General features: G+C 35.1%; 1 protein-coding gene across 1 annotated transcript; it reads left to right on the top strand.

The window, feature by feature from the left end:
• Positions 1 to 540: 540 nt before the first annotated feature.
• Positions 541 to 27,804, top strand: LOC121414322. The gene is made up of 5 exons (XM_041607461.1): positions 541 to 678; positions 8,910 to 9,023; positions 13,665 to 13,874; positions 17,771 to 17,917; positions 27,452 to 27,804. The coding sequence occupies exons 1-5, from the start codon at positions 651 to 653 to the stop codon at positions 27,559 to 27,561; spliced, it is 609 nt and encodes a 202-aa protein (XP_041463395.1). The 5' UTR covers positions 541 to 650; the 3' UTR covers positions 27,562 to 27,804.

Consider the following 27,804-nt stretch of genomic DNA (forward strand, 5'->3'; position numbering starts at 1 on the left):
TTTAATCACTCATGCATGACACAACCGATCAATCTCATTTTTCACCAGGAGTTGCTTAATGAGTGTAGGAAAACACCTACGAAATATCATATCTCAAAATAATTCAGTTAAAAAGTTACAGCAATTTGATTTAGGGGGATTTACTTTTTTTGTTGTGTGTAGTATTGATCACGTATGGAAATGAAGGGATCCACTAAAAAGCATTGCTTTGCAGAGCGTGGATATCCCCCGACGCCCCACGAAGCCATCTAATATGGTAGTGCTAAATGGATTGTGCTAAACATGTTTGCAAACGCTATTCACTCGGTTTTACATGCGTGATGGACTGTATGTAAAGCAAAGCAATCACAATCAATGACCTAGCACATACGATAATGACAGATGTGCGTTGCGTTGCCGAGGTTATGATCGGAGCGATAGCCGCGCCGTGCACCTGTACCTGTACCTGTACTTTACTACTTGTGTTTCAAAATATATCTATCTCACTGGTTTCAATACGTACGGTACCGGTATATACTCTTGCGATGTGTACTGCGTGACGCGTGGCTTCCGTGGAGAGACAGATATCATTTGTGACTTTTCTTTACATGTAAATGGTAATAATGTTCTGTTGATTATTGAAATGGACGAGAAAGGATGAGCGAAGGAGAATGAGGGAACCAGCAAACAATCAACAGGGTAAGGAAATTCATTTCTAACAAGTGTACGGTACGGTACGATACGATTTTATTAAACTCTGTGTGTGTGTCTGTAGACTGTAGTGTAGTGTAGTGTAGGGGAAGGCGGGGTAAGTTGTGACACTTTTTGCATTTTGCATGATAGAATTGATATGACTAATAATATTGTAGAAATAAATACCTTGGGTGGTATTCTGAGATCCATTTTATCTCAGATAAAATAAAATATTTTATCTCCGTTAAAGTCAGTGAGATAAAATGCCCTTAAAATCTCTCCAAATTGGTATTCTGAAAACCATTTTATCTTCATTTTATCTCTGTAAGACACACTTACTTTTTAATCAATATCCAATTAGAAATGCGCTTTTATAGCTCTTTCGTATTGGTCAACCAATGGAAATCCATTCCACAAGGAGGTGTGGCAAAGGGGTGAGATTGCGTCAATTTTTTACTTCAAATACGCTTGCACTATACCGTATACGCTCGCGCGTCTTTACAGAGATTTCTTTTTAACAAAAAGGACAATGCTCTCATCTTTTTTAGAGGTCTGTATCGCATCTTTTCAAGCATCATTTCAAAGACAATATTAGTAAAGACAAGTCTTATGAAATACTTTCTTATTGTACAGGAATAACGTTAAGGTGTTATTCTGAATACATATATAATTTTTCTTCATTTTCATGTCAACATTTGGGGTTAATTCACCTAGAAATATTGGTGAGATAAATCGCGGAGATAAAATAGCCCCTACCCTCTTTTAAGTTTATTTTATTTTTTTCTTCAAACTATCTTGGGCGCAAGGAAAAGATCATCTGCGTTGCAATACCCAGATACACGATGCCTTTGTCTACGCAGGTACTGTTTTGTTGCGTATCATTAAAAGTTACGCAAGATGAAATTTAATCGCAAGATAAAATTGTAAATTTTATCTGAGAGATAAAATGTCATCTCAGAATGCCAATTTCATTTTAAGAGATAAAATAAAATATTTTAAAGATAAAATGACCTCAGAATACCACCCCTTGCCTTTAAATTTGATTCTTGGGAAATCTTTTTCACCTATCTATATACAACTTTCTACCCCCGCACTGAAAGTCGCTGTGACCTTTGAAAAAAACGATGTCAAGTGGCACAACTTGCCCCATCTGTGGGGTAAGTTGTGCCACCTTCTGGGGTAAGTTGAGCCACAAAAACTACATGTATGTACAAAATGTATGCAGGAGAACAAGGATGTCAATTTCCATTTAAAGTCTTTTCACTTGCTAATTCTCTATAAATACTAACATTCTCTAAAAGTAAAAGAACTGTCACATGAATTTGCTCTTTTCTGCCTGCATATCGATGGCTTTTTAAGTTTTTTTTTAATTTTCATTTGAATTACATGGCCTACCATAAGAATTACCATAAGAATTACCATGGCTCAACTTGCCCCATGTTGTTTGGCACAACTTACCCCAGTCCAAACTTACATGCAATATTTTCACATCCACACATTTTTTATGCATCCATCTTGTAAAAAAACATGACAAGAATGAGAACCTATATACCTGGACTAACAATATTGTTCTTATTTCTTTATTATATTTAAAGACGTGTGTGTGTAAAAAGCAATGATCTATTTCACACCCTTTTTTACTTTACATACCCCCACAATATCGGAACCTTAAGCTGGTGACCGTACGCGACACACCTCCAGTTTAAACACCTTTATGGCGTCTTTTGGAGGATTCCTACCAAGTACCAAGTATAATGTCTGACTCATTCAGTATTGGCCTGGGGGTGGTGGCTCAACTTGCCCCTATGCTCAACTTACCCCGCCTTCCCCTAGTGTTAGTGATTAAAACTATTATTGTTAATGGACCCCTGATCGGGAGTATGACTCTGAGATTCTCAACAAGAACATACTGTATTTACAATAATGATGAATATGCATATAAAATGAACATGAATATTTTGTTTTAAATGATGATGAATACAATTGTTTGTATTGTAAAAAAATATACATGTATGTTGCAAAAGGTTAATACAACAAAAACCCAGTAGGCCTGTAACAGTAGTGTACATGTATGCTGATTGGTTTAAATAGCATCATGTGACCAAACATATTCTCACTATTTTGCGATGATGTCGAAAATGAAACGCCCACCGAAGAAAATGTGCTATTCCGTGACGTCAACATGGTCAATGATGGAATACATGTAGTCGACTATTCCATCATTGACACAGATCATGCAATTTTTCGGGCACTCCGGTCAGCGAGTTGACTCAACCGGGCAAGTCCCGTGAAGGGACGGCGCAGGCACAAATCCGCATTCCGCTGAGCGCATGGTTTCAGAAAAAGTAGATCAGCCTGGCAGCGCGTTATCTATATTAAAGGAGAATGAAACCATTGGAACAAGATAGCTTGTGTGAAAACAGAAAAATCAAAGAAACAGATCAACAAAAGTTTGAGAAAAATCGGACAATAAATGAGAAAGTTATGAGCATTTAAATATTGCAATCACTAATGCTATGGAGATCCTCCTATTGGCAATGCGACAAGGATGTGTGATGTCACTGATGAACAACTCTCCCCATTACTTTAATATATATTTCACTTGAATTGCCTCTTTTATCACATCTATCCATAGATCATGTGTTCTTTCTACAAGAGGGCATGTAATACATATTTTTTAAAAATACATCATGGATAAAGAGTTTGTATCATCATAAGAAAAAGCAAAAAGAGACATTTTGAGGGTATTTTATAGTCCACCAAAAGGAAAGTTGTTCATCAGTGACATCACACATCCTTGTCGCATTGCCAATGGGAGGATCTCCATAGCATTAGTGATTGCAATATTTGAATGCTCATAACTTTCTAATTTATTGTCCGATTTTTTCTCAAACTTTCTTTATTCTTATTCTTTGATTTTTCTGTTTAGAACTACACAAGCCTATTTGTTCCAAAGGTTTCATTCCCCTTTAAGTTCAGATTAGGAAAAGAACTACAAATACAAGAGTAGATGAACTATTGTTCTACCTTATTCAGTTATTAAAGGCTTGGTCACACCACCCGAGCATTGTTGGAGCGGTAGGGAGAGAGGGTCGAATTTCGCTTACAAAATTGGGGAAAAATTTAAAACAAAAATCGATAAAAAATTAAAAAAGTCAAAAACGAAAATGGTGAACGGTAGCGAGCGATGATGATTTTTTTCTCACCGCTCCACGACCGCTCCAACAACGCTTGGGCGGTGTGACCAGGCCTGAAATGTAGGATATAAAACAAATATACCAGGCGTTTATTTCGAAAGTAGAGGGAATTTTTTTTCCCTGAAAAGTGGTAGCTGAAAACTAGCGTACCTACGGGGGGGGGGGGGGGGGGCAGACTGACCCCCCCCCCCGACAAGTCACAACCCATGCAAAGGGCCTATCCCTGTCCCCCCCCTGACGAGAAGTTGAAGACCTTTTTTTTTGCTTGTCAATTTTTTTTCTGTTACAAAATTCTATATTTGTGTGGTTGAAGACTTTTTTTTTTGGTTTTCAAATTTTGGGGCGGACGAATTTGCCCCCCCCCCCCTGTGGAAAATCCTAGGTACACCACTGAAGCTGAACTTACATTTTGTAAAGTAAGACTTTAATCTAAGTTAAGCCTGAACTGTCATGACTGTCAGTGTCGAATGTAGCAATTACCCCCAAATTAATAACAAATATTTGTGAATGATGAATAAAATGAAAAGTCTTTGCACTAGAAATGCAAAAAAAAAAAAAATTGACCATTCCTTAAGGAATTATGGGTAATAAAAGATCAAAATTTTAAAACCCATTCTGCCGCATAATGTGATGCCTCAAAATTTTTTGCGATAAACATGTTATGTTTGAAATTGCTCCGCTTCATTCCAAGAATATTTTTCCATAAGGCTTGCGCAACTTTTAAGTCCAAATTTACGATGCTCGGGTATGTCAGCCCCAAAATGCTGAAATATGTGATATAATTTTCAAAAGTGAAAAATATGTAAAGAAAACGTCTTCAGTACCAGTTGTTTTGAAGGAAAGTTGTTTATAGAAATGCCATGAAGAAAAAATTAGCACTCTACCAGCTTTAATTACTTTAGAACAGAATATGATTTTATGAATAAATTAGCATGTAATTAGTTCATAAAATGAAGTATAATATGTATATACATATTCAGTGAAGTTTAGCTCTACAATCAAGTAGTTAATGTAATTTTTCTACCATCTTGTAAATTTTTGTTACCATATCATGATCTTTAAATTTGGCAGAGAAATGGGGGAGTATATTTATGGTAATTTATTCATGAGATTATGTTTTTCGCTCTCACTACTCCCAATACTCATTTGCAAGTTGCACTGTACATATCCCTATGGAAAACAAATTGTTACGTAAATCACTGAAGGTAGAAATATATCATTTGACGATGTCGCGATGTGACAAGGATTGACTTGGCAAAGTTTGTCAGCAGGTCTTTTCTTCTCTTGGCAATGGAAATGAACGAAAAACAATCAGAGAGCTGACCTCAATTTTGATGTTTGCTCTGCGATTGTGCAAAAACAAAATCACAGAGCGGAAAGCGTAATGGGATTTGCTTAAATCACGTTTTCAAAATCAGAACCACAGAGCTGAATTCCGTTTTTCCTTTTTCATGAATGAAACCTAAAAACGCCATCCATTCGTACATGTACCTTGATTCAACATGCTGCCTGATATGGGAATGTGTGTCAGTTTTACATGTAGATGTCCCTATTTGCACTGCTAATTCTCCCAAACCAAGGCCTTCCTGCAGACATTGTGAAATCTTTTCAGACACTTGCCCTCAATTTCTTACTGAAAATCCATATATTATTTAGGTCATCTATACTTGAGTCCTAGCCCCGGGGGGGGGGGGGGGCAACTTATATTGACGAGTGGATACCATGCGTGACCCCCAAAACACGTAAAAAGGATGTCTTTTTCAAGATAGGGCACGTTAATAGGTAACGTAATAAGGGTGTCAAAAACACTATGAAAAAAAAGGTATCTATTTACGCTAGGAAAGCTACATGTTTTGGGTCAAATTTACGAGGGTACAAAAAAATTAAGACTAAAATGTGTTATAAAGGATGTAGTTTTTGCCTGAAGAGTTAACACTATGTGTTTAGAGTATGATTTGTGCGAGATGTGACGAGGTGGGGCTGTACATACATGTACTAAACCAATCAGGTAAGGTAGCTTTAGGTCAAACCGACAACCGATTGAAATATGGCTGTACTTGTTTAGGGGTCCAATTCAGGGAATTTTTGCCAAGAGTATCGTTTTGTTTCCAATACTTGTTAAGGGTAGGACTTTACATGCCAATACTTGTTAAGGGGTGCATTTTCAGAATATGGAAAATATGCTGACATGTCTTGTACATGTAGATACGGGCAAGTCCAAGAAAATGTCAACCTAGAAGGCAAAATTTCATCTTTAATTTAAGAAGTTATCTTTGGTGGGGTAAGAAAGCCCAAATGTTGAATTTAAAATTTCATTAAGAAAAATTAGATAATATGCAATACTTATGCTACATGTAATTTGGGCCACCTACATGTAATTTGCATAATTGGTAAAATGGGCGTTAGGTATGGGACAATTATAAAAACTCATAGAAAATAAAAACAAATCTTGTGAGATTTAGTCATAGGTGGGACATGGACCCCCTAACATCTTATTACTTTTTGGGGAAAAAAGTTGTGTCATCTACTGTAAGTAATTATGCAAATTAGGTCTTGTCCAAGGATTGAATGTCCCATACGTAACATTTTGAGGATTTTTAAAAAGTTATTTCTCATAATACAAAACTTGTATTGTTGCATTTCTGGGAAGTTCTAATTTATAAAGTACGAAAATGTTACACCCCAAAAAGTTTTAAAAATAAAGTTTACTTTTTAATTAAAAGTTAATTAAAAATCTTTTACATATGGGACATGTTACGTACATGTACTGTATGGGACATTTACACACAATAACAATGGGGAGATTTGTGTACAAAGTGAATGGAGAAAAACAAATTTCAAGAGTGCTCTAAAAATCAATTATTTACCTTTTCTTTAGTTTTTAAAGACTGAATTCTTATGAATACTGGTTAATGAAAACAATTGAAGCAAAAAAAATTGTGAAATTGGAGAAATATGAAAATAATTAAAAAACAATAGAAATACATTAGAAATTCATGAAACCATGAAAAACGAAAAAAAAATGTTGAAATGGCTAATTTCCTTTTCAGTCATATCAAATATATCTCAATAGAACATTTAAAAGACAGAAACTCTTTTATTATTTTCATATTTCAAATTATTTCAATTTTTTGAATTATGGGGAAAATTGTATACGTTCTCCATGGGGACAAAATGTCCCATACACAACTGTCCCATGCGTAACATGTCATTAATTTGTTTAATTAGAGGGATTTGGCTTAGGACATGGAACTTGCCTTAGATATGGTCGCATGTCATAAGGTGGTCCAATTTCGCGAACAGGGTAAAAATGGTCAAAATTTTTTTTTTTGATATGTTATAGCTATTACCATTCTCAAAAAATTGGAAAAAGTTTTAAGTCTCGAATACCTTTATTTTTCCTTAAAATGACTAATTAACAGCTAATTATTACATAGACGTCAATGTAAATGTGAATTTTGAAATGTGTTTTTCTCAAATTGGACCTGCTGCACATAAAATGGTGTCAAAAGTTAATGCAACATTGGATCACCCTAGTATTTTGCAGTTATAATCTTTAAACATCAATAATTAAATCTGTACCAAAAATCAAATAATTATCTATTATTGTATGCATATTAATTATACTAATTAATTAACAGTAATTAATTTCACTTTTTTGCCCCCAAAATACCTGTCACTGTATTTATATGCTTGGCAAAATGACAATATCATGGGTAGAAATGTTTGTTGCAATGATACACAACATTTGTACTAAAAATTAAGATTACAAATTAGATAATTAACCAAATCTCTCCGGGTTACTAATTGATTAGGTTGCAGATCAGAGCCGACATACACATGCATTCCATTGCTGCATATTTTCAAAATTGTCAAATTTTTATGACATTTAGTTTTTCCCTGCTTTAAAATGCCCAGAAATATGAGGATAACAGTCATATTACATATTATAGTAAGTTGTTAATTATGTTTAATTAATATTTTATCATTTACCACATCCACCGGCTCCGCATCCACCGGCTCCGCCACCCCTGTTACTTCATATATAATGTGCTGTAGTTTTTGTTCCTGATATTGTATTGATTTAATTCATAGTAATATATTTAGCCTATAGTTCTAGCTTCAAAATTAGATATTACTCAATAAATTTGGTCAAGATGCAGTGATGTAGCAACAATTTATCCATGGCACAGTGTGGAAAATTGTTCATACGCCACCCTTTTTGCATACCCAACTTATGAAATGCGACCATATACTATAGTTTTGTGACTTCTATCACACTAAGTTAGAAAATGTCAAATGAAATACTTTCAGAAAATTCTCAACTTGAAAAAATGTTTTAAAAATTGTCTTTTTTTCTGCGTCCCATACGTAATGGCCCATCTTTTCTCTCTAAAAGGTCAAGGTCATATGTCACCATTTTTTGCATGATTATTCTTCTCTTAGATGTCTACCATCATGAGGGTATTCAATCTAATCAAAGTCAATTAGCACTATTTTTCAGGTCATTAAAGCCTCTGAAATGTCCCATACATAACGCGCGAATTCTTGGACTTGCCCATACATGTACATGTATGTCCCTGTAAAGAACATTTAAAAAGTATGAAATTTGTTTTCACACTTTTTTGTACCTTTAGATCATTCATCATGTCACAGTTTGATCTGTAAAAGCAATCTTTGCAAGTTGTGTTTTGAATAATACCATAATGTGTTGGTGAAAAAAATGATGAAGTCCATTTTTCATGAATTATTAATTTGCAGCCAATTGTGGATATCCTTCAAACAATTTGATAGAACTTAGGCTGAATTTCACATCTGCCTCACTTCCATGTACAATGTACTTGTAATGTTGAATTGCTCCATGCTCTTCAGTGATATTTTTGACAGCTTGTAGATACATGTATATTTGAAGTAAAATATTTAGGACCAATCACCAATCCTTTTGGGATTCCAAATTTCAAATCTTCAACATTTGACTGAGCACCTTACTCTGTGACATGGTACTTTCTGCATATTGAATTATGTTTTTTTTTTTTGTAGGTGGGGTGAAGCGTTTCACGTATAATGGTCCTAACTCATCTAAAGACAACTCACCAGGACCTACTGATGATTGGTTTAATGGCTTACCAACTAAATCCAGATCTGACCAATCACGTAAGTACAATGAAGACTGGAAATCAGAATACTCCACCATTGATGTAATGTGAAATAAAACTGATACCTCCCTAAACACTTTTGTTATGTACAAGTTTCTATGTAGTCATCTCTGGAAAAATTTGAAATATTCTAACAGAATTTATGATGGTATCATTATGATGCAGTGCCATTTTGTCAGGGCGTTTTTCTTCTTTTTTTTTATTTCCAGTTTCCATTCCAATTTCCTTTGCTTTCTCTCTCTCCTTTTTAAAATAATATTTTGTCCTTTCGAATTTCTTTTTTATATGACCTCTCCATTAAGATATTGAAGAAGTAGGAGAAAAATAATATTGTTGTAAAGAAAGCTTTTGAAAAAAAATATTGATGGCTTTAACCAATTATTTTCCCTGATCATTTGATTACCAGTGTTTGACTGCATTGACTATATCGCATACATTCGTAATTCCAAAGGTTTGTATTTCTGAAGGTTTGTTAGTCTGAGAAGAAAGTGAGGTTTGTAATTCTGAAGGTTCGTTAGTCCGAAAACAAAGTGAGGTTCGTAATTCCGAAAGTTCGTTAATCGGAAAACGAAATGAGGTTCGTAATTCTGAAGGTTCGTTAGTCCAAAATTGTAATGAAAAAAGACCCTTATTTCGTTTTCGGACTAACGAACCTTTGGAACAACAAACCTTGGGAACATCAAACCTTATTTTGTATTCAGATTATCGAACCTTCAGAATTACGAAGTGTAACCGACTACAGTATATTATGGCTGATGATGACTAATATATTTGTGAATTATATTTTTTGTACGTTTTCAATATTCATCAACTTATTTTTTATGTCATTGATTTTTAATTATCACCTTTGCATCATAAAATAACTGTCGGGCTACATATTCATGTGGAAGAATACAATTTAAAGCTATCAAAAAAAATAAAGCTCCAAAAATAGTCATTTTGGTTGCCAGTCAAACCATAACAAACATATTCATGACTTTCTGCCACCCTTTCTGTGAGTTTGCTTTCCCTATAGGGGTGTCTCTACAGGTATATTTCCAATGCATCTCACAAAGTCTAGGATCATTAAATAATTCATTTCTCATGAATAATGATGCTCCATTGACTTTAGCGTTCCTTTCCCTCTTTCACTAATACATATAGTAGTATGCAATATAGCAGTACTGTACCGGTAGTAGTAATAGTAGTAGTAGAAGTAGTAAGAGTTAAAGAAGTACATGTAGTAGTAGTAGTACATGTAGAAGTAGTAGTATGTGTAGAAGTAGTAGTATGTGTAGAAGTAGTAGTACATGTAGAAGTAGTAGTACATGTAGTAGTAGTAGTAGAAGTAGAAGTAGTAGTAGTAGTAGTAGTAGTAGTAGTAGTAGTAGTAGTAGTAGTAGTAGTAGTAGTCAGTAGTAGTAATAGTAGAAGTAGTCAGTAGTAGTATATGTAGTAGTCAGTAGTAGTAATAGTAGTCAGTAGTAGTAGTAGTAGTAGTAGTAGTAGTAGAAGTAGTAGTAGTAGTAGTAGTAGTAGTAGTCAGTAGTTGTGATAGTAGTAGTATTCAGAAGTAGTAGTAGTAATAGTAGTAGTAGTAGTAGTAATAGTAATAGTAGTAGTAGTCAGTAGTAGTAGTACATGTACATGTAGTAGTCAATAGTAGTAGTAGTAGTAGTAGTAGTAGTAGTAGTAGTAGTAGTCAGTAGTAGTAGTAGTAGTAGTATAGTAGTAGTAGTAGTACATGTAGTAGTAGTAGTAGTAGTAGTAGTAATAGTAATAGTAATAGTAATAGAAGAAAATAAAAAAATCAAATGATAGTTTGAAACACTATCTCTCTCTCTCTGTAAAATTATGTAGATTTTGCTTCCGAGCATCGCATAGGGGAATGACAATTAATTTTTTTCTTCTTTGTTTTACACACCCTCTCTGTACGCTATTCAAAGGTCAAGTCCTCCCCAGAAAAATGATGATTTAAATAAATAGAGAAAAATCCAACGAGCAAAACGCTATAAATTTCATCAAAATCGGATGTAAAAAAAAGAAAGTTATGACATTTTAAAGTTTCGCTTATTTTTCACAAAACAGTTATATGCACATCTCGGTCGGTATGCAAATGAGGAACTGATGACATCACTCACTCACTATTTTGTATTTTATTGTTTGAATTATACAAAGTTTCATTTTTTACAGATTTGACAATAAGGACCAACTTGACTGAACCATAAGTATTAAAACAATGCTAATTCCACCTTTTTAGGGAGGAAGTAATCTTTGTTTCACTTGACAATGAGGAGAAAATAAGAATATTTTGTATTTCATATAATGAAATACAAAAGAATGAATGAATGAATCATTATTTCATTTCAAATCCGATATACGTGTATCAAACAACAACATTAAATCAATGTGATACAAGCAAATAGCAAAGAACAAAAGTAAATGATTACAGGATGATATACATAATACATGCACTACTTTTTATATAATATACATGTAAGTAACACCCATGAGAATAGATGGAAATGACACGTGGTGACCTACTAAAAAGCTCAGCTTGTGGGCCATAGCCCATAGGCCACCAGAAGTTAAAAATTACATTAGCAATCATTTAAAACATCAAAGAACAAGCAAACAAAAAAATGTAACTAACCAAAGCACAGATATACATATTTACAAAAGATAGACTAAAAAATAACAAAAAAGTGAAATGCAGAATGCAAACAAATTCTATTTTACTTCAACTATAAGAATCTTAAAATCAAAAAGAAGAAAGAAAAGAGGAAAAAATAAAGAAAATAGGCAGAGCTCTATTTTTGCATAGATAATTGTGAGAATACATTTTATAAAGTTAGATGAGATTTGTTTACTGATCTAAGTATTTCTTCAGCAAATTGGTCTTTAAAGGACAAGTCCACCCCAACAAAAACTTGATTTGAATAAAAAGAGAAAAATTTAACAAGCATAACACTGAAAATTTTGATCAAAATCGGATGTAATTGTAAAATAAGAAAGTTATGGCATTTTAGAGTTTTGCTTCATTTCACAATACAGTTATATGCACATCTCGGTCGGTATGCAAATGAAGTGATGACATCACTCACTATTTCTTTTGTATTTTATTATATGAAATATGAAATATTTTTATTTTCTCATCATTGTCATGTGAATTGGAGTTTCATTCCTCCCTGGACATGTGGAATTCCATTATTTTAACATTTGTGCTTCAGGCTAGGAGGTCCTATTGTCAAATTCGTAAAAATTGAAATATTGTGTAATCCAAACAATAAAAAACAAAAGAAATAGTGAGTGAGTGACATCATCGACTATCTCATTTGGATATAACTGGCTCGTTCATATAACTATTTTGTTAAAAATAAGCGAAACTTAGAAATGTCATAACTTTCTTATTTTACATCCAATTTTGATGAAATTTTCAGCATTGTGCTTGTATGATATTGATTCAAATCAACATTTTTCTGAGGTGGACTTGACCTTTAACTTGTTTCTAAAAAGACTAAGGCTAACTGATTGCTTCAATGAAGAAGGAAGGAGTTTCATAATTTTGGCCCTGTATAAACAAATGTATTTAGCTGAAAACTAGTTTTGACTAATGGCAAGTGGAGAAAGGAAACTTGTCTTGAATTTCTTATTATTTATTTGGCAATTCAAAATACGTAAATTATAGTAGCGTACAAATTACATAAACAATAGGACATACGTGACATAGTAGAAAGGACCTGGAATAGAGATGAAGGGGCTGCCTGGGTTTGGAAAAGGTTAACTAATACCCCTTTCATAAACCCAATTATGCAGCTAATAGCAGCATAATTTGGTGGTAAAAAATTATCTAAACAGTTTCAAATCTTAATTGACTACTTTATTATTGGAGGACACTCTGCAAGAGCTTGACTACGATTACATTGTAGATAAGAAGTTAAGGTACACTGAAGAATTTAACAAATAACTAAATTATACAAATATAATATTATGATTATATTATACAAGTGTAGTAAGAATGGATTTGGTCATTTCTAACACATAATGAATAAAGGACAAGTGGAAGTTCTCTTATTTAATTGATACATAATACAACCGAGGTTGAGATAAAAAAATAGTGGGTGGATGACGTCATCAGTCTCCTCATTTGCATACCAACCAGGATGTACATATAATGTAACTATTTGTGAAATTAAGCAAAACTTTAAAATGTCATATTTTACATCCGATTTTGATAAAATTTTCAGTGTTATGCTCTTTTTATTCAAATAAACTAATGGTTGGGGTGGACTTCAAAAGGAAGTGGTACTCATATCATCTTTTGCTGAAAGGGACCTGTACCAGTATAGTCATGTAAATATGGAAAAAAGTTTTAGGATATTATATATCATTTTATAGGATTATAACGAAATGTAAACTACATGTAGGCCTATTCTTGATGCACACTGTTGTGCTCAAGATATTGAATTACGTATACAAGTCCAAAAGTTAGGGTGCGTCTAATAAACAGGTGCGCCGTTACATATACACAGAACTTTACAGTAATAGACAACCAGATATTGGCGCTCCTAAAACATCTGGCTTAGATTTGATAGTATTACCGGTATACATTTTTTCATTCTTGAAGCAATCCTATCTGGCTTTTCATTCTTTATTTTAGTTCATGGAAGCAACCCTGAGCTTGATGACGTATGGAGCATCCGCAAGAATGTCTCTGCAAGTCTAAAGCTTCCAGCTAAGCAGGCCACAATATCTACTAATAACCCCTCAACAACTGGCTACTACTCACGCCATGGCCAGTATAATAAATCCTCCAAACTCAATGAAGACACATCTGTGTTTGCTGGCTCAGATAGATCAGGGTTTGGAAGTAAGTCTGTATGCCTTCCCCCAGATGTACATGTACATGTACAGTACCATTAAAATGCTTTCAATTTGAAATTTGTGTCTGGGTATGTGCAAGTGTTTGAATTTATGTAATGCCTTAGAAGTGGCATTTTTTCTCAACATGTCTCTCTCTCTCTCATCCTTTTCATACGCCTGTCTTGATGGGACGTACAGTGTATTATGATATCACGCTCAGTGTCCGTCTGTCTATCCGTCTGTCCGTCCGTTAACTTTTCCTTATAAACGCGATAACTTCAGTTTAACTTAACCTAGGCTCATATAATTCGGTATGTATAATACTAGCATGGATCCAAGGAAGCTTATTGATTTTGAGGTCAAAAGATCAAAGGTCAAGGTCACAGTGACTTTATATTTTCATAGTACCCTTCTGCAGTGCTTGCAATAACTTCAGTTGAACTTAACCTAGGCTCATATAATTTGGTGTGTATGATACTAGCATAGATCCTAGAAATTCTAATGATTTTTAGGTCCAAAGGTCAAGGTCACAGTGACATATTTTCATTGTACCCTTCTGCAGTCCTTGTAAATGTGATAATTTTGATTGAACTTAACCTAGACTCCTATAATTTGGTGTGTATGATACTAGCATGGACCCCAGCAAGCCTATCGATTTAGAGGTCAAAAAGTCAACGGTCACGATCACAGTGACATGTTTTCATCTTATCCTTCTGAAGTCCTTGTTAACGCGATAGCTTTAGTTGAACTTACATGTAACCTAGGCTCATGCAGTCTGGTGTGTATGATACTAGCATAGCAGTTCTATTGATTTTGAGGTCAGAAGGTCAAAGGTGAAGTCGCCATCTTCCACTTTTCTTGCTTGACCAGTAGCTCCATTTTCCGTGTTACAGACGGGCATATCATGTGCTCGCCTTAGCGACACTTTTTTCAGGATTTGATTTATTCATTCCTCTCCCTTTCTTTTGCAACTTCATATACCTTTTCTTTCTTTTTTTAGCGCTTTGTATAAACAGTTTTACACAAGTTTGAATATTTTATATTCTGTTTAGGTAGAATATTGTAAGTAATGTAATCATAAGTCTTTGTAAGACGGGGCCGAAGCTTTGATCATACAAGAGTTGCAGAATACATGATTAAAGTTTATTGTATTCTATCAAAAGTTCACATAATAATTGCATAATGAACACCTTTTAGTATTTGGTAGAAAATTTGTTTTCAGGAAATATACAATAGTTTTGTGCTTATGGCATATTTTTTCCATTAAATCTGTGAGGTGTAATTTTTAAAGACTCATTCGGTACATATTAGAAATATATACCGAAAGTAAGACATGATAAATGATGGTTGTTAGAATTCATTTTGTAATACTGTTTCATGCACACTTAGGTTTCAGTCACAACTCATTGTAGTGACCTATCGATGTAGAGAGCAGTGTTGGCTTAGTCAGTAAGGCGTCTGCCCGTTGAACCAAAGATCGTGGGTTCGAGTCCACCCCGGGCGGATGACTGAAGCCAGTGTGCTGTGTGTAAAACGTCTCTCCCATGTTTCATAGATGTAGGCTACATGTATGTGAGGTGTAATTTTTAAAGACTAGAAATATTAGACTAGACATATTAGAAATAATGGAGGCCCCGCGTAGAGGAGAGTCACCACCTTTGCACGTTAAGAACCCACTGCACTATTCGTATAAGAGTAGGGGGAAACCCCGGTAAAGTGGTCCACCTGCATTCCCCCAATCAGTTATATCGGGAGGAGAGACCTGCGGGTCATAGTGATTCAGTTCGCTTTTCGCCTCCTAGGCACAGGTGACGCCAAACAAATAATAATAATGATTAGTAGCCTGCTCGGGCGTCATTTGAATTCAGGCATCGCCCACTGATTTTTGTCTCACCTGCATAGCAGAGTGAGACTATAGGCGCCGCTTTTACGGCGGCGACGGCGTCAACATCAAATCTTAACCTGAGGTTAAGTTTTTGAAATGACATCATAACTTAGAAAGTATATGGACCTAGTTCATGAAACTTGGCCATAAGGTTAATCAAGTATTACTGAACATCCTTTTAGAGTTTCATGTCACATGACCAAGGTCAAAGGTCATTTAGGGTCAATGAACTTAGACCATGTTGGAGGAATCAACATCGAAATCTTAACCTGAGGTTAAGTTTTTGAAATGTCATCATAACTTAGAAAATATATGGACCTAGTTCATGAAACTTGGACATAAGGTTAATCAATTATCACTGAACATCCTGCGTGAGTTTTATGTCACATGACCAAGGTCAAAGGCCATTTAGGGTCAATGAACTTTGGCCGAATTTGGGGTATCTGTTGAATTCCCATCATAACTTTGAAAGTTTATGGATCTGATTCATGAAACATGGACATAATAGTAATCAAGCATCACTGAACATTTTCTGCAAGTTTCAGGTCTCATGATTAAGGTCAAAGATCATTTAGGGTCAATGAACTTTGGCTGATTTGGGGGTATCTGTTGAATTACCATCATAACTTTGAAAGTTTATTGGTCTTGTTCGTTAAACCTGGACATTAGAGTAATCAAGTAACACTGAACATCCTGTGCGCATTTCAGGTCACATGACCAAGGTCAAAGGTCAATGAACTTTGGCCGAATTGGGTGTATCTGTTGAATTACCATCATAACTTTGAAAGTTTATGGATCTGATTCATGAATCTTGGACATAAGAGTAATCAAGTATCACTTAACATCCTGTGTGAGTTTCAAGTCACATGATCAAGGTCAAAGGTCATGTAAGGCCAATGAACTTTGGCCATGTTGGGGTTTTTTGTTGAATAACCATCATATCTCTGTAGGTTTATTGGTCTAGTTCATAAAAAGTGGACATAAGAGTAACCACGTATCACTGAACATCTTGTGCGAGTAAGAGTAGTTTTCAAAGTCAGCACTGCTGCTATATTGAACTGCGTGATGCAGGTGAGACGGCCAGAGGCATTCCACTTGTTGTAGAAGTTAAGCGGGCTGTAGAAAGATTGGTGGCCGAGCAGTGCCCTGTTGATTACCTATTACTCAAGGCCAAATCTGGGTGAAATCAGGGGATCTTTTCTGTTTGGTGTCTGAGAAGTGATCGGCTGACAACCCACCGATTCTTGGGCAGTCTCCCACTGGCCACCGGCCTGTTTTTAAGTAATCACCCAGCCAATCTTAAATTTGCCACAAGATCACTGACCGATCTCTGAACGCGGCCAGTGGCTGGTGACCACTCGACGGCCTTTAGTCCAACGAGTTCAATTTTAGACCTAAATCGTTTGACGCCAATCGGTCGATTATGTCTGTTCCTGGACAGCGACCACCCAGGCACGAAGCATATTTAGGGTAGCAAGTGAAAAGTGAGCAGGGGCTGCCAGAATAATAATTCCGTGCTAAATCTTGAGCTGCGACCAAGCGATGCCTCCAAAACCAGTGATGCCCGGACTGCTGTCGCTTGGTGCCCGGAGCAAAATCAGCTAAAAACTTGCCACCTGGTTGCCGAGCAGGCGCAGGCTAAATTTTGGGGTTGGGACCGTGCACAACTACATGAATGGATGACTGATGACACATCATTGTGCGATACCTTCCTTCTTTTATTATCATTCTAATTATCTTTTTTAAATTCTAATTTGCATTCAAATTTTTGTTTATTCTTATCTAAAAGATTGGATTTTAACTTAAGCTAGTAGGAGCTGTTTAGAATTAGATTTAAAGTTACAAATAAGTTTATGCACGATCGGAGATCCTCAGATGTACATGAGCTATGATACCTATGTAGCCTACTTAACACACTATCCAGTCATTCATAAAGTCTTGATCAGCAAAAAGAAACTTAACCCTTGTCTGTGTTCAAAGATCTTGATTTATTCTATTGTCAATTTCTTTTTTTCCAGAATCTGGAGGATACTCCTACGGTCAGTCCAGATCCAGTTATTCCTATGCAGGTGCAGCAGATGCAGGACCAGTTCAGAGTTCCAGTCCCAGGTTCACAGGAGGACCAAGTACCACAACTCAAGGGTCGGGTAGATCAGGGGGAATAGGTTGGTATCTCAATGGGCTTTTAAAGGGAAGTTCACCCTGATCAAAATATTGTAAAAATAGCAGAAAACATAATATGAAATATTGGTGAAGGTTTGAGGTAAATCTACCAAAGATTAAAAAAATAATTTGATTTTTTTTTGTCTGTGATGTTTTATGCCACCAGCTTCATCATATTGTGTTGTAAAAACTCAATGAAATATCATTTTCTCAAAAAATTGAAAATGGGATTTATTATACCTTCAGTAGTATATCTACAGACAAATCATTTCACACCCATTCCTGAAATAAAGAAAGAAAAATGTGAGTCATCATGAACCATTCAAAAATTCAAATTTATGCAGTTTTTATTAGGCTACATAACATATGGGGCAGCTGCTCGTAAACAGGTATGATTACACAAATGAAAAACTTCACAAATCTAATAACTTTCTTAATTAGGTGGTCTGTCTATGACAGATCACCTATTAATTTCGTCAGAATTTTCTTTTTATTATTTTTATTATTTTTAATGGCAAGGTTTTTGTCGCCAAGTTATCTCGAGTTTGACAGGATCAATTTCATTGAAGTTTATACCATACATAGGGTCTTACATGGAAACGTCAAAATTTGCTTTTCAATGTCATCAAGTCATGATGACGTCATCTAGGCGCCATTTTGTAAAATTACATTATCGATCATATCTCCATTATCAATTATCAAAAATTAACAATATTTACATCACATCAATTTCAGGTCAAGGGTCATCAGGTCATGTCATCAAAGGTCACCTGGAGGCAGGGTTGGCGGATTTAAATCACGTTGATTTAAATCGTGATTTAAATCGCGATTTAAATCACCATGATTTTTTTTAAAAATCATTGATTTAAATCACTTCCATTGAAAAATGTACAAATCATGGACAAAGTATTTGTTCAATTCAGTTTTAATTCTTCAAGTCAACTGAAAAACTTTGAATTAACTTTATATCAACAAAAGATCAACAAAGTCTTCATATCTACTTAAAACAAATTAAAATCAAATTAATGAAATCAGGTAATTCCTTAAAAACTACAGATGTATGTTGTCAATAGGTACTCATTTTTTGTAAATTATGTCAAGTTTTTCTTCTGAAATTTTACATTTTTTTCAGTTATTATTAGTCAATTTCTTTCTTAACATAAAGTTTTCACATAATCCAAAGACTTTTCAGAGAGCAGTTTGTAAAAAAATATAATATGTAAGTCAATGAGAAAAGGTTTGTTGGCAGTTTTCCAGTTTTGATCCTTCACCTACACATAACTACTTCTGTCAGGATCAAACAGATTTTTTTGTAGAGAATATGGGAATAAAAATTGTAGATTAATGTAAAAAATCACAGTAACATAATGTAGTATAGTCACCCTTTGACTAAGCTATCTTTTATATTGTTCTCCAAAACTGCGAGTTTTGCATCTATATCTGTAGCAAGAGAAGAGCTTTTTGTCAAACTAAAAAGATCCTAAACATATACAGTTGTAGTCTCTCTTTGACTATTGTAAAGCTGTGACTAATTGAAAAAAAAATCATTGATTTGAATTATTTCTCTTACAATATACATGAATACTGGTAATTGGCAAAGGGTTTGTTGGCAGTTTTGATAAGGGATTTTTTTCTCTTTGATTTTTCAAATATTTGAATGAAAAATCCCAGAGGGGAATTTTTTCTACTCACTGGGAATTCCCTATGGAATACTAGTATTCCTTCATAGGCCTATGTACATGTATGATAGAATTAAGTTCAGATACATGATTCCTCAAATTTATTTTTAATTGTCCATTTTTACTGGATTTTAATTACAAAATATGTGGTTAAGAACAATATTAGGGGTGAAATGTATAACATCAATATTGATGTCATTGTAAGAGTAAGGGGAGGGGGATAATTACCCTTTTTTTCCAAAGGAACTTTTAAAAAATAAAAAAAATCGCCAACCCTGCCTGGAGGTCATGCGCGTGCGTCAAAATTTCAAAATGCTCAAAATCACTTTTTTTACCAAAGGAGAGTACGTTTCAGGTCATTTTAAGCATTTCAAAAATTTGTGCCCGCGCACATGTGTGCGCGCGTTTTCCTCGCGTAACACCTTAACACAGTGCAAAAACACCGTTTTTTTTACATCATTGCATTGTTAATATAATTCTAAGCAATTTGATACCCAATTTAGCTTTCTACGACCAATAATAACGAAATTAACACCTGTTAAAGTTTGCAGCACGTGTGCGCGCGAGCTCTCACTATAGGCCATATATGGGCAAAAACATGCCTATCGCAAATTCACTGTAGCTCTTTAAATAGTCCGTTGACCCCCTTTTTTTTTCATATATCGATAGAGTATGAGTTGTAGATTTGATTTCATGTCACCATTGTCCCTAAATTATATCATGACGTCATCAAAATGGCGCCGAAACTAAAAATTTCATTTTTTCAAAAATGACGTCATCAAATTTATGCAAATTTGGTTGTAACTTCTCGAATATATATCGATTTTCGCCCAGATTTTGATATGTTGTAGTTTAGAATATATTCTTTCTCCTCAGTGTACATGAATTTTTGTTTTGAGAAACGTATCATTGTGTAAAACAGCGATGAAAAGAGGCATGTCATTTTTCCTTATTTTGTGTGTAATGTCTATGGGAAATGACTTTTTGTCAAAACTAGATTCGACATTCCTCTATTTCGTGAGCCATATCTCTTTTTTTTCTTGTCAGTTTTCCCTGAGCTTTTAGTATGTTGTAGCTGAGATTCTGAGCTTTCAGAAACGTGCCCTTCATTTTTTGATCAGATGCCGGGATCATGCCCGTTTTTCACATGCGAAAATGAAATTGTATTTCTCAAAATTGCTTACGTGTATTTTCTTTATGGGGAATATCGTGGCTCAATGGACAACGCATTTTGACTTGCTTTCTCGGGGGCGCAGGTTCGAGTCCTGGGGTGAACAAGATTTTTTTTTTAGATTTTTTTTTCTTTTACCACCTTGTACATGATCCTTCATGATAATTTAATGGTATAAAAGTTAAAATTTAGCAAGATGAAACAGATTATAATTACTTTTTTTTCATATCACATGTATTGTCATACATCAAAGACACCCTTTTCACAGTGCTTTATCATCTCCCGTCTTTCACAAGTAATCCATCCATAATGAGCATTCCGTTGTCATCATGAAGATCATATTGATCTGCATGAACATGGTAATAGTAATCATGATGGCGAGAATAAAGGGTTACACTTCGTAATTCCGAAGCTTCGTAATTCCGAAGGTTCTTTATTCCGAAGGTTCGTAATTCCGAAACACGTAAATTGCCTATACCTTGATGTTCGTTAATCCGAAAACGAAAAAGGGTTCGTTAATCCGAACATTTGTGGCGTTATTCCGACGGTTCGTTATTCCGAAGGTTCGATAATCCGAAAACGAAATAAGGTTCGTTGTTCCGAAGGTTCGTTAATCCGAAAACGAAATAAGGTTCGTTGTTCCGAAGGTTCGTTAATCCGAAAACGAAATAAGGTTCGTTGTTCCGAAGGTTCATTAATCCGAAAACGAAATAAGGTTCGTTTTTCCGAAGGTTCGTTAATCCGAAAACGAAATAAGGTTCGTTAATCCGAAAACAAAATAAGGTTCGTTAATCTGAAAACGAAATAAGGTTCGTTCCGAAGGTTCGTTAATCCGAAAACGAAATAAGGTTCGTTAATCCGAAAACAAAATAAGGTTCGTTAATCCGAAAAATGAAAACCGGGAAAGCAGAGGCGAGGGGGAGGGGGACACTGTTGCCATTCAATTGTTATGAAGATGGGAAGGCAAGGGCGGCCGAACGAATTTTCGTTTGGGGGGTAAAAAATTAAACTCATACGTCAAAATGGACACTTCGGTGATATTTTCCCCTTAAGATTATCATCTGCTTGAAGTCATTGTGTGTTTGATAGTGATTAAGTAGAGGAAAAACCTTTTTTGAAGTGATTTCTTATTATGGCAAAACGTATATTTAGGCTTTATTTTTCAGGAGAGAGTGTAATGAGCGAGCGGCTTGGTAAAACAAATTCAAAGGTGAAGTTGTAAAACGTTTTTGGGTCAATTATTCTTAAAATGGCATAATTGCGAGGTGTTGCGAGCGTGAATCACAAGCTAAAACTTTAGGGTATTTCAATAAAAAATGAAAATAAGTTTTTAAAAATCCGAGCAGATTTCTGCTGTCATTAAAAAGATGTGCATCTAACTAAAAAATTAACACGAGCGCAAAACGCATATTTCACCAATCGAATGAGAGTGCGAAGCGCAAGCTGAAAATTTGCAATATTCCAGCCTGAAAACTTAACTTGTATACTTTAAAAAGAGTATTTTATTTCGAAAAAACACGAAAAATGGCATATTTAATTTTGAAAAAAGAACTTTCCCATTTTGGAAAATATTAATTTCCCTATTTTTTATTTCATTTTTGGGGTGCAAGTGCCCCTGCCTCCCTCCCGGCGGATCCAACTTTCGTCAAATAGGGGGAGGGGGGCAATATTTTTTTCAGCCACATTTTCATCGATCGGCAGCTTAAAGTTCATTTTTGTTTCTTTCTTTGAAAGGGTAGTCGTAACAGTCAATAATTAGCTTTAGACTTATAAAATAAAGTAAATATGTAATAACATGATAAACCCTTTTTAAATAATGCAAGCGCGAGCTATATTTTTTTATATGATGGGCAATATGTTTGTGATCTCCAAAACGAGATGCCTATGTAACTAAATTTAGATAATAATTGCAAGCAAGATCGCAAACAGAAATTTTAAATATATAAGCTGTGACCTGATCTAAAGGGGACATTTAAAGAATTTTTTGCAGTTAGCCATGAAGACGATGCGTGTTTCAACCAGTGGCGGCGGAATATATTTTCCTTGGGGGTGGCAAAGCCAAAAAAAGGGGCCAATAGGGGCAATTTGGTGCAAACGTATATTTTCACCATGAGATTATCATCTGTGTAAAGAGGTTGTGTGTTTTGTAGTAATTGAATTGAGCAAAAAAATTAAGTGATCACTGATTGATAAATTATATATTTACGTTTCATTTTTGCGAACGTAGCGAGCAACCGGTTTGGGGGGAAAGAAATCAAATCTGAAGATGTAAAATTCGCCTTTTTGGTCAATTACTGTTAAAAGGGCATCCTTGTGAGATGTTGCGAGCGAATCACGTGCTCAAACTTATGGAAATTTCATGTAGGCCTAGAATGATGATAATGATATAGATATTATTTACCCAGGGAAGCCACTTCAGTTCTGAAAACTGTTCTCCCAGCTATTATTTTTTTTACAAGAATGCTTAGAATGTCCAGTTTTCAGGTTGGAAAATCGGAAAATTTTGGCTCACGTTTCTCGCTCGCATCAAGTATTGTTTATTGAGGAACTCATTCTATTCCTGGTTACAAAAAAATATAAAATGTCCAGTTTTCAGTTGGAATATCACAAACTTTAAGCTTGCGGTTCGCGCTCTTATTATTTAGTTCGTGAGATATATATTCTATTCATGAGTCACTAAGTGCAGTCCTTAAAAGATTACTTAGTAGAAGCCTAATGCATAAAACTTTTTACCTGAGAAACTCTGGTAAAAACTGAAAACTAAGGTTAGTCTGATTTCCGCCATTGACTTTAGCACAGGGCAAAAACTCCGGTAAAAACAACCTGAGTTTTCTCAGGTAAAAAGTTTTATGCAACGGGCCCCAGGTCAGTATATAAACAAATTACAGCTCGCCCTCGAGTTAATTCTTTAGAAAGATACACATCTTTCTCACGATGAAAAAAAACTGCTCAGAATGTTTAAGTTCACGTCTTGTTACATGAAATGTCTACTAGTTTGAGCTTGCGATTCGCGCTTTCAACATCTCACAAGGATCATTATAATAATGATCCTTGTGAGATGTTAGTATTATTTTTATTTTTATTACCAGCAGAAGCTGTTATTAAAGATGACATCACCTCCAATACAAATCCTATTATCTAGAGGTTACTCGCACGCGACCAACACACTTGATCCCCTGCATCTTTAAACCATTTGCTTAGGCAGCAAAGTGCTCAGATAAAATCGAAATTAGCCTATGCTTGATCAGGGCGCCTATTCTTAATGAAATACATGCTTTTGGCCACAACACATGCATGTATCATCGATCGTCATAATATTGTGTAATCTTGTAATGACAACACAACACCGTTTTTGTTACCAAAATGAATAATTTTTCATTTTCGGAAATACGGACCTTATTTAATTTTCGGATTAACGAACCTTATTTCGTTTTCGGATTAACGAACCTTTTTTCGTTTTCGGATTAACGAACCTTATTTCGTTTTCGGATTGACGAACCTTCGGAATTACGAACCTCATTTTGTTTTCGGATTAACGAACCTTCGGAATTACGAACCTTATTTCGTTTTCGGATTAACGAACCTTCGGAATTACGAACCTTATTTCGTTTTCGGATTAACGAACCTTCGGAATTACGAACCTTATTTCGTTTTCGGATTGACGAACCTTCGGAATTACGAACCTTCGGAAATACGAACCTTCGGAATAACCGAACCTTCGGAATTACGAAGCTTCGGAATTACGAATGTATGCAAGAATAAAGACAGACCACCTAATTCGTCCGCATGATGAATTAAATTCTAGTCTTTAATTAAATTCCCCAAACCAAATGCCAATATTTCTATTATTTTTTCTGGTATTTTTACAATTTTTGTCAGGGTAACCTTTTGATAAGGGGCCACTTGCTTTTTACACAATATCTTGAATCAAGAGCAGTTGGCCATACAGCTTATTGCACATTTTGACTTTTAATATTCTTTTTTTCATTAAATAGATTAAATTGAGTGACTGAAACAGTGTATTGGAGGAAAAAAATACAAAAAGTAGCTTAATTACAAAAGGTTGAGGACCGGCAGGTGCAATACAGCGGGTGAACAAACCCTACTCTTTGACGAATACTGTATTGGTTTTAACATGCATAGTTTGTAACTCTCCTGTACACGGGACCAACATTTGCGTCCTTTCCGATGGATGGAGTGTTTTCCAACTGCATTCACACCTGCACTGAATACAGTGGTGAGGCACGCTTACACACGACGCTATAGCATCAGATATTTGGTTAGACGAGTTTCGGCATGAGCGGGACTCGAACCCCTCAATGTAAGATCTACGATCTTATCCAAAACATGAGCTCTAACTGACTGAGCTATGCTGATAGATATGCAATCAAACATGTAACATACACAAATCCATCTGAGAAAATAACTAGATATTAATATTGTAAATATTTGATGTATAACAAAGCAAATATTTCTGTAGAGAAAGGGAGGGTGGTGTGAGAGAAACAAAATATGAAAGGAACAATCAAGCAATTTTAGGATAGATAATGAAAGAGACTTACATTGATTTGTACTTTTCAATATTCAGCACAAAGGACCCCATCTAACCTAATGTATAACAGAGGAATTTTAATTGATGCTAAATATCCTTAGGCAGTCTTATATATTACTTCTATTACATATTCTGCAAAACTAACGTAGTACAGTTAAGAATCCCACCAATATAAATGGAGAAATTGATAGTACAATGCAATTTTTTTCTCTAGAAATTTGAAAATTTTCTTGCATGGTAGCAGATATAAGGTTTTAGCATAAAAATGACTGAAATATACTACCCTATCAAGGAAGCTTGTGTGATAGTACACGGTGATTCGTATATGTACTATGCGAAAGCTATTGGTAAATGTTACTTCCGTCAAAGCAATAATTTTGAGACAAAATTTGAGATAATAAAATAGTATGGGAAGCTAAACAACATCAGTTGGGCTAGACCGGGTAGAAGCAGAGGAAGGTGCCACTGACATGGCTGGGCTAGAATCATAACAATTTCTTTCAAATGTCATGTATTCCTCCATTTTGCCAATAATCTTTGATATCTGCAAATAATTTAGGGTAAGGGTCATGGCCGTCCCAATTAATTCAGGGTTCAATTTGTTAATAGCCAAAAGCAGCAGTACATATCACACTTCTGTCTACTACCGTACATGTAGCTCACTAATAGGTGATGTGAGCTATAAACGCAAGGTTATTATTATTCATGGTAAATCTAGGTACATAAGCTGCTCACAGTTGTGTCTGCTATGCTATGGAATGCTAGCCTGAAATGCAAAGGTTTTAGCCCAGCTTTTCAGAGGCCGACCGCTCTATTTTGAGATTTTCTCCTTTATTTTACATATTTCACATTAACTCCTCCTGACCTTGACATATATGGTGTGGATTATATTTTCCCATGACATATGTTGTGCTCTGAAGGAGGCAAGATGCAATTTGAAAGATGAGGAAAATCTGAAAATTTGTGTAGAAAACAAATGGAGAGTTGTCCACAAATCAGCCATTTTGAAGCACGTTTGCCAATTTGAGGATTCCCACAGAAAGTATAATGACTTTTTAAACGTCCATAACTTGCTTATTTCATAACTGATTTTGATGAAACTTCTTTTAAATTGTTCCTCTCATTTTACTCTTTCTAATAATAGATTGCTTCTCTTGGCTTTTGGTTTCCTTTAAGATGGGTACAAATGATTTAATTCAGCCTGTATAGCCATAGAAGAAATGAAATAGGACTTAAAGTAAAGCCTTGTGAGATAAAAAAAAATCGAAAATTCATATTTTATTGTTCGAAGTAGACATGAAATGAAATACTAAAAAAATTTGCTTTGCCCAATTGACCGTGGGCCCGGCAGCCACTGCGCAGAGCCAGATAGACGAGGCTCTGTCCCATTAACAGTTGAATGCCAAACAGGGTAGCAGCAACTCCCACCTTTTAACGTCTTTTGGTCTGACGCAGCCGGGGTTTGAACCCCCGGCCTCCCGGTTGTGAGACAGATGCTCTTCCAACTGAGCCAACACACCGGTGTGATAAAGTCTCCTTAATTGTTAAATGATCTATTTTGTGTATTATGATCAAAGCAAATGTACATGAAGTCTTGCCCAAATTTTGAGATCAAATCTGTGACAGCCAGGTACACGTTTATGATATTACGCAACATTGTGTAAGTGCCTGTCAGACACAAAATTGCTAAAGTGTATGTACAAAGTCCATACAAAATGTGTTTCCACCTTAAATTCATAAATGTGTGATAATATTTCCTTTCATTGACAACAGTCATTTAATTTGGTGCTATTTATCCCAGGAATATTGTTACTGACAAATTTGTCCCAAAATAAATAAAAGTGAAAAAAAAGAAATACATGAAAAATGATGGTACATGGATGAATCCCAAGTGAATTTTTATCTCAAGTTTAGAAATCTAATCCTTAAAATGAAGAGAGAGAAAAAGATACATGTATGTTTATAATTTTGTTCACCATAAAGCTAGTTATGGTTATAACAACTTTTCCTTTGGATTGAACCACCTTTTAATTCTTCTTTCCAAAGTAAAGTACTGAACTTAAGAGAGGTTTCTCTGTCAATGCTGATTTTCCATGCAGTTTATTGTTTATTTCTTATTATTTTTCCTATTTAGGTCCTCCATTGGTAAGTGGCAATAGATCCCCCACCCGTTCAAATACAAGTCGATCGTTGGAGTCACAGTACAGCAGAGGGAGAGGCAGTGATGGATGGAGCAGCTTCTGATCCATCTCAGTATTACAAACATCATCAACCAATCAAAAATGACAAATTTGGAGGGAGGAAGGATGGTAGTTGGATCAGCTTTGACAAAAAAAAATCATTGGATGAGGTATCAATATTAGATCATATAGGAACTTTGAAAACCTGGATAAAAGTCTTTGGAGAGATACACAGTGTGTTCTTAGCACAGAATATCAACTGTCAGCTCTTTTAAGAATGGATAGTTTATTCTTGGTAAATGTTTAA

Source organism: Lytechinus variegatus, chromosome 4, assembly GCF_018143015.1.
Source record: "Lytechinus variegatus isolate NC3 chromosome 4, Lvar_3.0, whole genome shotgun sequence".
Lineage (NCBI taxonomy): Eukaryota > Metazoa > Echinodermata > Echinoidea > Temnopleuroida > Toxopneustidae > Lytechinus > Lytechinus variegatus.

Coding starts and splice junctions, on each gene's coding strand:
- LOC121414322 (XM_041607461.1), top strand. CDS start 651: ATGAGGGAACCAGCAAACAATCAACAGG. Junction 679..8,909: donor ACCAGCAAACAATCAACAGG/GTAAGGAAATTC, acceptor TTTTTTTTGTAG/GTGGGGTGAAGCGTTTCACG. Junction 17,918..27,451: donor GGGTAGATCAGGGGGAATAG/GTTGGTATCTCA, acceptor TTTCCTATTTAG/GTCCTCCATTGGTAAGTGGC.